The sequence below is a fragment of the Manihot esculenta genome, chromosome 3 (assembly GCF_001659605.2).
Source record: "Manihot esculenta cultivar AM560-2 chromosome 3, M.esculenta_v8, whole genome shotgun sequence".
In the NCBI taxonomy this organism is placed as follows: domain Eukaryota; kingdom Viridiplantae; phylum Streptophyta; class Magnoliopsida; order Malpighiales; family Euphorbiaceae; genus Manihot; species Manihot esculenta.
The window spans coordinates 24,397,075-24,412,538 of record NC_035163.2 but is presented as its reverse complement, the minus strand read 5'-3'; the positions used below and the strand labels follow the sequence as shown (position 1 = coordinate 24,412,538).

At 34.2% G+C, this 15,464-nt stretch overlaps 2 protein-coding genes across 6 annotated transcripts; both read right to left on the bottom strand.

Moving 5' to 3' along the window:
• Window positions 1–327: 327 nt before the first annotated feature.
• Window positions 328–3,704, bottom strand: LOC110612119 (G-type lectin S-receptor-like serine/threonine-protein kinase At4g27290). The gene is made up of 7 exons (XM_021752801.2): window positions 2,415–3,704; window positions 2,229–2,327; window positions 1,945–2,102; window positions 1,660–1,870; window positions 1,294–1,531; window positions 1,068–1,218; window positions 328–990 (listed from the first exon to the last, which is right to left on the bottom strand). Exons 1-7 carry the CDS (start codon window positions 3,673–3,675, stop codon window positions 688–690), a joined length of 2,421 nt encoding a protein of 806 aa, XP_021608493.1. The 5' UTR covers window positions 3,676–3,704; the 3' UTR covers window positions 328–687.
• A 639-nt stretch (window positions 3,705–4,343) lies between these two features.
• LOC110610862 (G-type lectin S-receptor-like serine/threonine-protein kinase At4g27290) lies at window positions 4,344–15,220 on the bottom strand. Of its 5 annotated transcripts, none has more exons than XM_021750938.2 (7): window positions 6,608–7,934; window positions 6,287–6,424; window positions 5,800–5,957; window positions 5,503–5,713; window positions 5,174–5,411; window positions 4,925–5,075; window positions 4,344–4,809 (listed from the first exon to the last, which is right to left on the bottom strand). In XM_021750938.2, exons 1-7 carry the CDS (start codon window positions 7,872–7,874, stop codon window positions 4,501–4,503), a joined length of 2,472 nt encoding a protein of 823 aa, XP_021606630.1. In that variant the 5' UTR covers window positions 7,875–7,934; the 3' UTR covers window positions 4,344–4,500. The 5 variants fall into 5 exon arrangements, with proteins under 5 accessions (XP_021606630.1, XP_043810805.1, XP_043810806.1 ...); XM_043954870.1 differs by lacking the exon at window positions 6,608–7,934 and adding an exon at window positions 13,754–15,220 and having other exon boundaries at window positions 4,350–4,809; XM_043954871.1 differs by lacking the exons at window positions 6,287–6,424; window positions 6,608–7,934 and adding exons at window positions 13,468–13,602; window positions 13,754–15,214 and having other exon boundaries at window positions 4,354–4,809.
• Window positions 15,221–15,464: the final 244 nt, after the last annotated feature.

Genomic DNA, 15,464 nt, shown 5'->3' with positions numbered 1-15,464 from the left:
GAAAGATAATACAAATTGACATTCGTTTTTTTTTTAAATAATAAAATAAATATAAAAATTCATAAATTTTAAGATAATTTTTAATATATAATTTTCCCAGTAAATTGAAAACTCCACTATTTACCTTTAGTTACTATTTATTTACTCTATAAATTTTATTATATCAACCAAAATTTAAAATAAATTTCAGATATAGAATATTTTTTTAAAAATGCATATATATATATATTATGTAATGCTAAAAATTTTAAGATAATAACGTATTAATTAATATAAAAATTAAAAAAAATGTCAAATTTCGAATTTTAATCTCAATACTCTGAAATAGCTGTATAAACACTATTATTAATTTTACTCTTTGTCTTCGATACCAGCATTGTATATTTAAAGACAACTATTGGCACAAAGTACACTCGCATTTATAAGCCCAACTAGATATCAACCGCTCTGTTTCTCACAAAGCAACAGACTTGTTAAAGAGGAAAAGCCTATACCTAGACTCATTCGTCACTTTTGACGATAAGACACAACACCTACAGTGAGACCCACGCATTAAATGTATAATTATCCCCAAAAAAAAATATTTAGACATGTTACCCTATGAATTTAAGACAGTGACAAATATATTTATATTTTAAATTTATGATGAACTATCTATGGGATCTCGCATTATTGAGTGGTAATCTTCTACCGTGCCACTAGGGACGAGGCACTCATTTCATTTATTGATGATGATCCATGCTTACTCGATGAAGATTCTGCCTCAGGCATATTTCTTTCGGTGAAAAAACCAGGCTGCTTCGGTTGAGGCAACGAGCTCTCACTGCCCAACATTACGACAACAGATGACATGTTTGGCCTGTCTTCTGGCCGTTGTTGAACGCATAACAAACCCATGTTAATGCATCTTAACACTTCGGATATGGAAACAGAATCTAACATGTTATCCACTATTTCCAGTGACCTCTCTTCTACCCACAACTTCCATGCCTGAAAAAAATCATGGACCAAAGATGATAAATTTTGTGAAGTTGTTAGCTAAATGGTTATCCTTTAAATGTTCTTACATGTCCAAGAAGATTGAGGCTGTGATCTGGGTGAGAAAATCCTCTGTTTTTCTTCCCACTTACTATCTCCAAAACTAGCACACCAAAGCTAAAGACGTCTGATTTCATAGAGAAAAGCCCATCCACAGCATATTCTGGAGACATATAACCACTGCAATGAACCTTGCGTTAAATGGATTTCAATTGATACCGAAAGTAAAATATATGACGAGTGTGGTGGTCTTACTATGTTCCTGCTACTCTGTTTGTATTTGCTTCAGTTTGGTCCCCTCCAAAAATTCTGGCCATACCAAAGTCTGAAATTTTGGGGTTCATGTCTTTATCTAGTAACACATTGCTTGCCTTGAGATCTCTATGAATAATTCTTAGTCTTGAGTCGTGATGAAGATAGAGAAGACCTTTAGCAATTCCTTCAATAATGTGGACTCGCTTAGGCCAGTCAAGAAATTTGCTTCTCATTTGATCTGATCAATATATTTCATTCATGTGAGTACATAAATTAGGATAGGATATACAAGCAACAAGATCATAATTGAAAAAAAAAAAAAAAAAAAAAAAAAAAAAAGAGAGCTCGAGGGAGAGAGGTTCAAACCAAAAATAAAAAAGTCCAAGCTCTTGTTGGGCATAAATTCATATATCAGCATTTTTTCATCTTTCTGAATGCACCAGCCAAGAAGTTTAACAAGATTTCTATGCTGAAGTTTGGAGATCAAGATAACTTCAGTTTTGAATTCTGTTTGTCCTTGTCCAGAACTTTTTGAAAGCCTTTTCACTGCTATTTCTTGACCATCAGTCAATGTTCCCTGTAAACCATCATTACAGAAGTTAAGATCTGTAGAGATGATAGATAACTTCAGACATATAAGCTTATGTTTACCTTGTAGACAGGTCCAAAACCACCTTGCCCCAGCTTGTTGTCGCTTGCGAAGTTATCTGTGGCTTTTGCTATTGTGGTTATATCAAATGTTAGCAATTCCATGTCTTCCTTTCCCTCTTTGTTTTCGTAATCGCTCATGTTAATGCCTCTTGTCATTCCTGAAGTAGTGGGATACATTATATTCACAGGTATTAGTTTGATAATTGAATATATTCTTTATTTCAAAGCCAGTTAAGCAGAAAATAAATCGATAAGAATTGTTCAGAATTGGATAAAATGCATACTCTGTTTCCTTTTTCGAATACAAACGATAATTCCCACCACAAGCATTCCCACAAGTATTGCAGAGATGACGATACCTATCAGCTTCTTCTCAATTTTACCTGGAAGATAACAAGTACATGATAAAATGAAATAATGAGTAAAGAGAAATGATTAAAGTTACGACTGAAAAATCTGAAGATAAATACCTGGCTTTGAAGACGACATCCTTATGTAAATCTCTTGTCCCCCTTCATTGTACTCTCTCATGTCAGCCAATTCTCCAAACCAAAGCAAGCAGCCAGTGCCATTGATGTTTGAACTTGCAAATGCTGTGCAATTGCAGTTTCCTGAGCACATTTCCTTGCATTCTGCAAAGCTTAAGGTCGTATTATACGGAGAACCAGATGTGTCTGGCAACTTCAACCCTGCATAACTTCGAAAGACATCTCCAGTTTTGCAATCTAATGGAGTCTTTCTAAAACACCCATCACTCCAATTTTTAGGCGATTTCGACACAAAACCTTCCAAGCAAACACAATTTGGAGAATTATCTACAATATTGCATTTCATATTTACACCACAGACCGAGTACTCGTCGCACTGATCTAGTGGTGCAAAGTATATACTTCTCCAACCAGGTGACTCGGGTGTTCGTGCAAAGCGCTCCACGAAGCCTGACAGATTCACTACTAATCTTGACATCAAGGTGCCTTGGACCTCATACTCATAATAGACCCCGTTCTTGCTCAATTCAAACTCATACTTGAAGATTTGTATTTGTGGCAATTGCGGAGTTCCAGTGAAACGAAGGCCATTCCATGACCCAGCTCTATAGTGCATAGCAGTTCCATTCCTAAGAACAAACTGCGGGAACCCACGAGGATCTATCCACAGCGAAAATTGGCCTGGAGCAGGATCATTTGCAGTCTTCCAGGATGTTAGAAATCTGTCCTCACCAGTTGAAAAATTTCTTCCAATCCTCATTCCTGGGAGGAACGTGTCACAAGGAGAATCGAAACTCTGCCACAGAAATTCATCCGATTGGTCGTCATTTGCATCCCTTACTACAAGATTTCCCGAGTCCAATAGCTGCATAATCGGATTCTGTGCACTTGTTGTTTTATTGGATGACCAAACTGTGATATTTTTCTCATTGAGCAGCGCCACTAGTCCTTTTTTAGAGAGGCTCACGACTCCTGAAGAATCAAGAATTGGGGTTTCTCTGTTGGCAACCCAAACAACTGAAAAGGCTGAGACTGCCTTGTACCATATTGCTAAATAACGATTACTTGAATTTTGAGGTCTGTGAAATCCCAGTTCGAATGTTCCAGCTGCTGAAACCAGAGTCTCGCCATCTTTAATGGATTCACCGGGAGAGAGACTGTCTAGTGAAGAAGAAGTTTGTGATAACAAGAGTAAAGAAAAGCAAATCCAAAGCATGTTAATGCAAGTAGTTGATTTTCTCATTTTTGCTGCTAGGATTCTCCATTGTTATGGAATAATATATTGTATAACCACATGAGATGGAGCCCAAACATGTAAATATCATATATTTAATATGTGGGTTCCATCATATAATTTTATTTATAATTATTTCATTTTAAATATATAATATTTTTTAAATATTAATTTTGTAATATTTTATAAACTAATAATCTAAATTATAAATTCTTAATTATAAAAAGAAGAAGTATAATAAAATTTATGGAGCTGAAATTTGATTAGTTTTTTAACAACATTTTTATGTAACAGTGAGTCAGTGATTAGCCATAAAAATGGAAAATTAAAAATTAAATATTTGTGGAAGATTTAGAAATGATATGTGACTTTTCTAGTTTGTCACCTAATTCCCTCAGCAAACAACTCCCTACCAACTGTCCTTATTAAATACATTAATTTTCCTCTACTCGAAAAAAAAAAAAAAGAAAATTATTTTCCTTTGATCCAAACATCCAAAATTAGGTGCTTGGACTTAAAAGTTCCAGTATGATGATTGGTCTCCACTCTCCAGGGGACCCCTACTTGGAGGACTTGTTCAATATATATGACTTGGTAAGAATTTAAGCTATTAAGTTTTAATAAAACAATATGAATGAATGTTAAGAAAAAATAAAAGAAATTTATTATTTTAATTATATTTCTTATAACCTCAAATTTCATCTATGTAACCATTTATAATAAATATAAAATTCACCACAAAGTCGTCATTATTACATGGAGCATTGCTGAGGCCATTTCAAAACCCTTACAAATTGTTGGAAAAATAAATGATGAGCATAATACAATAATCTTCTACCGGGGATCCAATGTTGTAATGGTGATTTCATTGGTTGAAGTACTTGATCTATAATTGCTTGAAGAAGATTTTGCCTCAGGCATGAACCTTTCTGTGAAAAAGCCAGGCTGCTTTGGCTGGGGCAACGAACTCTCACCACCTAACATTAGCACTACAGTTGACATGTTTGGCCTGTCCTCAGGTCTCTGCTGGACACATAACAGACCTACATGAATACACCTTATTATTTCTGAAAAGGCAGCAGACTCCTCTAACATATTATCTATTAATTCGAGTGGCTTGTCTTCCATCCACAGTCTCCATGCCTGAAACATTTTAAAGTGGCAGTTCAATCAGTTATGCTTAAAAATAATCATATTGGTTGAAGCTCAAGATTGCTTCACTATCAAGAAATGTCTTAAAAGAACTTCCACAACTTACATGTCCAACAAGGTTGTGGAGATGATCATGACTATGAAATCCTCTATTTTTCCTCCCACTCACTATTTCTAATACTAATACTCCAAAGCTAAAGATGTCGGATTTCAAAGAGAAGAGTCCATCAACAGCATACTCAGGAGCCATATAGCCACTGGAAAACAATACGGAAAAAAAAAAAAGTGAGTTCACAAAGCAACACACATAGATCTAGAGTTATATATATTACAAAGAGAATGTCGATTTACTTACAATGTTCCCACAACTCTATTTGTATTGGCCTCAGTTTGATCTCCACCAAATATTCTTGCCATGCCGAAATCTGAAATTTTTGGATTCATACCTTTATCTAATAGAACGTTGCTGGCTTTTAGATCTCTATGGATGATCCGGAGTCTTGAATCTTGGTGAAGATACAGAAGCCCCCTGGCAATTCCATCAATAATGTTGATGCGCTTGTTCCATTCCAGTAGCTTGCTTCTTGATTGATCTGATCAATTGATGGTATAGTTAATTAACCCAAAATTATCCAGGAAAAAGATTAGCAGAACTCATAATATGGTTTTTGGACAGGAACAAACCAAAAATAAAGAAGTCCAAGCTTTTGTTGGGCATGTACTCGTAAATTAACATTCTTTCATCTCCATCGATGCAACAACCAAGAAGCTTGACAAGATTTCGGTGCTGAAGTTTGGCAATTAATAAAACTTCATTTTTGAACTCTTCAAGTCCTTGTCCAGAAATCATTGAAAGCCTCTTTACTGCAATTTCTTGCCCATCTAACAATGTGCCCTGAAATTGCCATTAAATAACTATAACTCATGAGATATTCCTTTGAGCGATAGTTTCTCATCTGTCAACATGGTTCTACACATTACCTTGTACACGGGTCCAAAACCGCCTTCTCCTAGCTTGTTTTCGCTTGAAAAGTTATCTGTGGCCTTCATTATGGTCATCAAATCAACTATTGGCAACTCCAAGTCTTCATTTCTGCTTTGATCGTAGTAACCTCTTCCAATTACGCTTCTCATTTTCTCTGAAAATAGTTGAAAATTGATTGCAACCTTCAGGTAAACTATTATAACTAAAATTTTGCAAAAGCATTTCAATTTGATGTATTTATATATACTACATACAGTCACAATTTTGCATTTACAATGCACAGCAGAATATATTCTGTACAATCCCTTACACATAAGAGATGGATCCGTCCATTATCTAAGATTCAAGAAAAAAAAAAAAAAAAACTTAATTTTTTATGAGTAAAATGACACGTACACCGCTCCCTGTTTCTAATAAATTACTAATCAAGTCTATCTCAGGTACAAAAAGAAATCACAAGTAAAAAGGTACAAATGAGTTTACCTTGGAGTTTAATTCTCCCTTTCCTAGTATACAAGATGAATGCAAGTACAAGCACACTTGCGCCAAATATAGTGGTGCAGATAATGATTACTGCTCGCTTCTTCCTCCTCCTGGATTCTTCCTTCTTCTTGATCTCACCTTAAGATGTGCATGTGGAGTTAGTGCACAATATTGAAACCATTAGTAGCAGATAGAAATGCTCAAGCTCTGCTACTTCAATCGCTACATGTTTGAACCTAAGTTCCTTCCATATGTCTACCATGAAGAAATTTATAAGAAAACAGAGGAAAACTTATTCAGAAATAAGAATCATCAGGATACCTAGATATGAAGCAGCCATTCTTACGTATAGGTCTTGTCCTGTATCTGTGAAATCCCTAATGTCAATCAAGTCACTAAACCAAAGCAAGCATCCACTTCTTGTAGTAATATCCGTATTCGCATATGCAACGCAAGAGCAATTCTTCAAGCACAAATCCTCGCATTCCTTGAGGCTTATGCTCCTATTGAACCAAGACGAGGACGTGTCTGGCATCTTAATTCCTGGATGCTTTACGAAGCCTTCTCCTGCACTGCAAGCCAAGGCAGTCTTTCGAGCACACCCACTAGACCACCCTTGGAAACTCCAATCTCTTTCAGATTTGGGTTCAAACCCTTTCAAGCAATCACAGAGGGATGCTTTATTGATATTGCATTTAGCATTTGCACCACAGAAATTATAAGTGTCGCACTGATCTTCACCAACTGCAAAGAAACGAGCCCAGCTATGTGTTTGATCTATCCATGTCAAGCGCTCTGTAACCCCCGTCGCATTCACCACCAGCCTTGATATCACTGAACGGTTTCGAAGGTGAATTTTGTAAGACACCTCTTTCTCATTCAACACAAATTCGTATGTGAAAACGGGATTTGGTCTCAGTCTAGTAGCCCCTGTAAAACGAATACCGTTCCAAGAACCAGGTCTGAATGTTATCGTATTCCCCTTCTTATAGAGTAGTTGCGGATATCCACGTGGATCAATACCTGCAGTATTATCACCTCTAGCAGGGTCATCTAAGCTCTTCCAAGACGATAAACTCCAGTCCAGACCAGTAACCAAGTTTCTTCCAAGTTTCATCTCTGGTAGGTGGGTATCACATGGATAATCAAAGCTCTGCCATAGATAATTTTCTGGGTTGACATCATTTTCATCCTTCACAGCAAAATTTCCAGAGTCTAAGAGCTGCGCAATCGGATTCCTGGCAGTTCTTGTCTTATTAGATGACCAAACAATGCCATTTGTCCGATTCAGAAGTAGAAGAATCCCTTGGTCAGTGAAATTTAGAACTCCTGAGCGATCAAGAATTGGAGTTTCTCTGTTGGCTACCCAAACAACAGTTCCAGTAGAAATCTTCTTGAACCAAATTCCGACGTATCGTCCCGATGAACTACCAGGTGTGAAGAACCCTAGCTCATAAATTTGCCCACTTGAAACTATGGTATCCCCATCTCTGATAGACTGACCTGGACTAATGGTATCTACAGCAGTGGAGGTTCTTCTGAAGAAAAGCAGGCACAAGCAGACAAAGACCTCGGCAAAGGTATCCATTGCTGAAGTTGTAATGGTAAGTCATCAAGGAACAAACTTACTTGGACCGTGGGTTCATATAATTTTTATATAGATATATTCACATATTTCTATATCGAATACCTATTAAATCAGTCTAAATAAAAATTATCCAATAATAATTTTAAAAAAAAAATATCCAATGATTAAAGGATTTAGCATTGATGACCGGATTGGAGGGTGAGAGAGATTCTAGAAAAAAATGATTAATTAATTTTTAAATTTTAAAAATACATTAAATCTTTGAATTTTAATATTTATACCATTCATTTACACTATAAAAAAAATAAAAAAAAATTAATAATAATATTGCAAAATTAACGGTCACCGTTTTGAGACTTAATAAGAGACCTCCTAGTAAAAATTTTAAAAAACCATGCAATGAAATTTTAAAAGTATAAAAGCTAAGTAATTAAGCTGGAGAAACTAAAAAATAATTTTCCATAAACACATCGCTTCTGATATTCGGAAATGGATAAATCATATGGAAATGTGTGGCTGGTTTGACGTTTGGTTGGTCTAATGGAAGATCAACTCGGGCATTGCCTGTGGGTTGTCATTTATTATACTCTATTGACTCTGTGTTAGTTTAAAAATAGTGGCGTTGAGCTTCTCAGACTTTTTGCGTCAGAATTAATCAGTTGTCTTTTTTATTGATTATTCTTAAATTTAACGTGAATTTTTTTATTTTGATTTATTTTCCGTCGTCATAATCGAACGAGAATAGATAAGAGAGTCGTGGAGAGTATGCATTTATTATTATGACAATGGATAGAATGTAAAATCATACAATTCACAGTTTTTGCTCATAAAAAATTAATTTTTTTTAAATTATAAATATTTTCTCTGTTTTTTTATTTTATTTATTTTATTTTTTATATCTATTAAAAAGATAAATTTTTTATTATATTTATATTAAAAATATTAAATTTTATTAAATATTAAGAGATATTTTAAAAAAAATTAAAAAAAAGATAAAATTATAATAATTAATTTATATATTATTATAATATAAAAAATAAATAATAATTTTAAAGTAATTTAAAAAATAGATGGAGAAAATAATAATTCATTTTTTATTAAAAAATATATATACCAAATATAATTAATAATTTGCCAGGATATATCTACATGGCTAAGAAGATATAAATGAAACTCCCTCAACAAAAGCCAATTGCTTTTGTTTTTTTTATCGAACCATAAACGTGTTTTTTTTGTTTGGGAAAATTATCTTTTAGTTTTTGAGGTTTAATGTAATTAACATTTCTATCCCTCTATTTTAGCGACTCAACATTTAAGTCTCTCATTTTTTTTCTGTCTAAATTCGTAGTACTTTCATCCAAAATAGTCGTTTGGGATACGTGAATTGACAAAATTGATCCTCACTAAAAGTCTCGCTATTTCAAAATCACGAAATTCAAACTTAATGCCTCTTCACTGTAGATTATTATTATTATTATTATTCTTTTTCACCATAACTCCTACCCTTTCTGCAACTTCTTCTTCTTATTTTTCTTCTTCTTATTTTTCTTCTTCACTATAACTTCTACCCTTTCTGCAACTTTCAAATAATGGTTTAAGGAGAAAAAATATGGAAAAGAGAAAAAAAAAAGAAAAATCAACAATGTCAAAAGGAAATAGAGAAAATACGAGGGAGAACAAAGATCAAAAAGAGAGAAAAAAAGGGAAAATCAACAATGTCAAAAAGAAATAGAAAAAATATAAGGGAGAAAAAAGATGAAAAAGAGAAAAAAAAAAATAGGAAATAGAGAAAATATGGGGAGAAGAAAGATGAAAAAAAGAGAGGAGAATTAACAATAGATAAAAGAAAATAAAGAAAATATAAAAGAGAAAAAATATATGAATTTCACGTTGAGAGAAAGGTATTTTTGAAAAAAATTATCACCTCTCACCTTTGACTCTTTGACCAAACGGCTTAAATGGACGGAAGGACTACAAATTTGGATGGAAAAGAAAGTAAGGAATTTAAATGTTGGGTCATCAAAGTAGAGAGACAGAAGTGTTAATTACGTTAAACTTCAGGGATTAAAAAGTAATTTTTCCTTTTTTTTATTATTATTATTTCAAACATTCAATTCCTTTGTATATGGAGAGAGAATTTTTTTCAATGAATGCCCTGAATCCCTTTAAATGGAAATATGTACCAAAATCATTATAATTTATTAAAAAAAAAAATCTTACTGATTAACCAGTGCCAACATATAGCAGTGTGCCTCTTGTGTACATCTCAAGACAGAAGTCCACAAGATCAAGCATTCGCTACCTAAATATCATTTCCATACCATCAGATTATTTTTTATTTACTTTGTTTTTCTTAATAATCTTCTACCGCGGATCTAACATTGTGATAGTGATTTCATTGGCTGAAATTGATCTGCAATTGCTTGAAGAAGACTCTGTCTTAGGCATGAACCTTTCTGTGAAAAAGCCAGGCTGCTTTGGCTGGGGCAACGAACTCTCACCCCCTAACATTAGCACTACAGTTGACATGTTTGGCCGGTCCTCTGGTTGCTTCTGTACACATAGCAGCCCTACGTGAATACACCTTATTATTTCTGAAAAGACAGCAGACTTCTCTAACATATTGTCGATTAATTCAAGTGGCCTTTCTTCCATCCACAATCTCCATGCCTGAAACATTTCAAAGTGGCAATTCAGTCAGTTGTGTTTAAAAATCATTATTCTGATTGAGCTCGAGGTTGCATCACACTTACATGTCCAACAAGGTTATGGAGATGATCATGACTATGAAATCCTCTATTTTTCCTCCCACTCACTATTTCTAATACTAATACTCCAAAGCTAAAGATGTCGGATTTCAAAGAGAAGAGTCCATCAACAGCATACTCAGGAGCCATATACCCACTGGAAAACAGTACATAACAAAAAAAAAAAGTGAGTTGACAAAGCAACACACATAGATCTAGTGTTAGATATATTACAAAGAGAATGTAGATTTACTTACAATGTTCCCACAACTCTATTTGTATTAGCCTCAGTTTGATCTCCACCAAATATCCTTGCCATGCCGAAATCTGAAATTTTTGGATTCATACCTTTATCTAACAGAACGTTGCTGGCTTTTAGATCTCTATGGATGATCCGGAGTCTTGAATCTTGGTGAAGATACAGAAGCCCCCTGGCAATTCCATCAATGATGTTGATGCGCTTGTTCCAGTCCAGTAGCTTGCTTCTTGATTGATCTGATCAATTGATGGTATAGTTAATTAACCCAAAATTATCAAGGAAAAAGAGTAGCAGAACTCATGATATGGTTTTTGGACAGGAACAAACCAAAAATAAAGAAGTCCAAGCTTTTGTTGGGCATGTACTCGTAAATTAACATCCTTTCATCTCCATCGATGCAACAACCAAGAAGCTTGACAAGATTTCGGTGCTGAAGTTTAGCAATTAATAGAACTTCATTTTTAAACTCTTCAAGTCCTTGTCCAGAACTTATTGAAAGCCTCTTTACTGCAATTTCTTGCCCATCTATTGTGCCCTGAAATTGCCGTTCAATATTAGTTAAAACTAATTGAAAGACCACGATTTTCATCTTCCTTTGGCATGAATTATTTCCAAGTGTCAAAATTGCACTTACCCATTTTCATGAAAAGAAAAATAATAACCGCTAGAAACTCTAGATAACAAAGGAAGAACTATGGCAAAAATGTCAAGCGATTAAATGACATATATAAACTATATATTTATAATACACTAAAACAAACCATAATTAAAAAGAATTACGATGCAAGAAATAATACTACGTACCTTAATTACTTTGCTTTTATATATATATATATATATTTTTCATAGAGATGTATATTTAGAGAAATTTAAAAGAAACTTACATGTATAACGGTAATGAAAAAAAAAATCCATATATATAATGTTGAATAATTGACTTAATTAGCCTGCAAATCTAAGATGGATTATGGTTGTTATTATATAAAATCAAATAATTAAATTTTAAATTATTTTGTTAAAATTTTAACATTAAAATTTAAAATTGTTTATAATTTTCTATGATTGTTTTAGTTATATTTCAAATGTATAACTAATAGTACGTTAATCAAATCAGTACAACATTTCAATTTCAATAAACAAATTAACAATGGAAAACATAACATCAAAGCCAAGCTAAGAATATGATTTTACACTAACAACCAATACGAGGAGAAAAGATTTGTTCGATTTAAACAATATCAGGAGAATAGATTACGAGGAGATCATAAACAATATCAGAAAAAGAGATTTCTTTCATTGAATAGATTTCTCTATTTACAATAATGTTTACAATTATATTTAAGTTTACTTCCAATTTAAGAGTTGGCGGATACCAATATTTGTAAAATGCAACAGTTTACAATATTTAAAATTTGCAGTTTTTAAATCAAGGAAGAGGGTTGAATAATTGATTTAGTGCAAATCTAAAATCATAGTTGTTATGCAAAATCAAATAATTAAATTTTAAATTATTTTATTAAGATTTTAAGTTTATATTTCAAAAAAAAGATTTTAAGTTTAGATTTAAAATTGTCTACGATCTTATATGGTATTTTAGTTACATTTCTAATGTGTTGAGTAGATCATTTCAGTCTCAACCATATCTCTTCCTTCTCTCTCCCAAAAAACCAACATATAATTCATAAAATTAATTCTTAAATTTTAAAATGATTTTGTAACTACAATAAAATTAAATTATTTATTCTATTTTATAAAAATATTTATCTAGATCGAATTTATAATGTAAATATAATGTAAATATATGATGGAATTCATATGAAATCCCATATATTTATACTACATGTACACATAGACTAGATTTAAATAAAAATAATCTGTATAAATATTCTTTTGACCAATAATTTTTCATTTCTCAAGTTTTACGTTGTAGGCCTCCTTAGTCGAGTGATAAGAGTCACTCATGTGATTTCGAGTTTTGATTCCTCACTTCCCTCTCCCGAATAACTTGTGGTGTAATCTATACTCAATATGGTTCTACGTTCTTCATTATTAGGCGAAGGGAAAATAGTAGTTCTACATTACCTTGTATACAGGACCAAAACCACCTTCTCCAAGCTTGTTTCGGCTTGAAAAGTTATCTGTGGCCTTCATTATGGTGATGAAATCAATTATTGGTAACTCGAACTCTTCATTTCTGCTTTGATCGTTGTAACTTCTTCCAATTACGCTTCTCATTTTCTCTGAAATTAAATAGTTGAAAATTGATTGCAACCTTCAGCTCAACTATTACACGTAGAATTTTGCAAATGCATTTCAATTTGATGGATTAATTATTCGTGTGCAGGCACAGTAGTGCTATTACAATGCATAGCAGATCAGAAGGTAAATTATTCTCTACTGGGTGCATGCACTCTCTTACTGATAAGGGTGGATCCTATCATGACAAGCTGAATTCTTGTAGATGAAGGTACATAGACAAGAGGTAAACCGAGTGTACTATGTAATTTCTCTTGTTTTTAATATATTACTCTTCAAGTCTATCTCAGATACTAAAATCAAGACAAAAATTTTTTAAAAATAAGTTTACCTCGGATTTGAATTCTCCTTTTCCTAGTATACAAGATCCATGCAAGTACAAGCACACCTGCGCCAAATACAGTGGTGCAGATAATGATTCCTATTCGCTTCTCCCTCCTGGATTCTTCCTTCTTCTTGATCTCACCTTAAGATGTGCATGTGGAGTTAGTACAAAACTTGAAAGTATAATTAGTAGCAGATAGAAATGCTCAGTCTCTGCTACTTCAATCGCAACATGTTGGAACCTCCTTCCGTATGTCTACCATGAAGAAATTTATAAGAAAACAGAGATCTACCTAGATATGAAGCAGCCATTCGTACGTATAGGTCTTGGCCTGTATCAGTGAATTCCCTAATGTCGATCAAGTCACTAAACCAAAGCAAGCATCCACTTCTTGTAGTAATATCCGTATTCGCATATGCAACGCAAGAGCAATTCTTCAAGCACAAATCCTCGCATTCCTTGAGGCTCATACTCCTATTGAACCATGACCCAGACGTGTCAGGCATCTTCATTCCTGGATTCTTTACAAAGCCTTCTCCTGCACTGCAGGCCAAGGCAGTCTTTCGAGCACACCCACTAGACCAATCTTGGAAACTCCAGTCTCTTACAGATTTGGGTTCAAACCCTTCCAAGCAATCACACATGGGTATGTTATTGATATTGCATTTAGCATTTGCACCGCAGAGATTATAAGCGTCACACTGATCTTCCCCAATTGCGAAGAAACGAGCCCAACTATGTGTTTGATCTATCCATGTTAAGCGCTCTGTAACCCCCGAGGCATTCACCACCAGTCTTGATATCACTGAACTGTTTAGAAGGTGAATATTGTAATATACCTCTTTTTCATTCAACACAAATTCGTATTTGTACACGGGATTTGGTCTCATTCTAGCAGCCCCTGTAAAACGAATCCCGTTCCAAGAACCAGCTCTGAATGTTATTTTACTCCCCTTCTTATAGAACAGCTGCGGATATCCACCTGGATCAATACCTGCAGTATAATCACCTCTAGCAGGGTCATCTAAGCTCTTCCACGACGACAAAGTCCAGTCCAGACCAGTAACCAAGTTTCTTCCAAGCTTCATGCCTGGTAGGTTGGTGTCACCTGGATAATCAAAGCTCTGCCACAGATAATTTTTTGGGTTGACATCATTTCCATCCTTCACAACAAAATTTCCAGAGTCTAAGAGCTGCGCAATCGGATTGCTAGCAGTTCTTGTTTTATTAGATGACCAAATGACGCCATTTGTCCGATTCAGAAGGTGAAGAATCCCTTGGTCAGTGAATCTTAGAACTCCCGAGCGATCAAGAATTGGAGTTTCTCTGTTGGCTACCCAGACAACAGTTCCAGTAGAAATCTTCTTGAACCAAATTCCGACGTATCGTCCCGATGAACTACCAGGGGTGAAGAACCCTAGCTCATAAGTCTGCCCACTTGAAACTATGGTATCCCCATCTCTGATAGACTGGCCTGGATTAATGACGTCCACGGCAGTGGATGTTCTTACAGAAAAAAGCAGGCAAAAGCAGACAAAGACCTCAGCAAAGGGATCCATTGATCATCTCAAGCCTGTCTAATACCAGCATAGCTAGACTGTAATGGAGTAGCATCAAAGGAACGGTACCAGAAGATTGGACGAGTTCGGTTTCCAGAGGTTTAAATTTATTGCCGCACTGATATTAGAAAATAGCTAGGTAAATCGTGTGGTTGGTTTGACGCTAGCTTGCTGGAATGGAAGATCAACTCTGTCATGACCTGTGATTTGTCATTGATATACTTTATGGTGAAGTGCTTTTTGACTGCGTGCAGCATTTACTATTATCACAAGGATATATCTACCTGACCAAGAAGATATAAATAAAACGTCGTCAATGAAACGCCTGTTGCTTTCAAGCAAACCATATTTGTTTTGATTTTTCTTTTTTTTTTTTTTTAATGATTGTTTTTAAGTGATTTTAAATTTTCAAGGCTTATCAATCACAGCTTCTTTTTATCAATG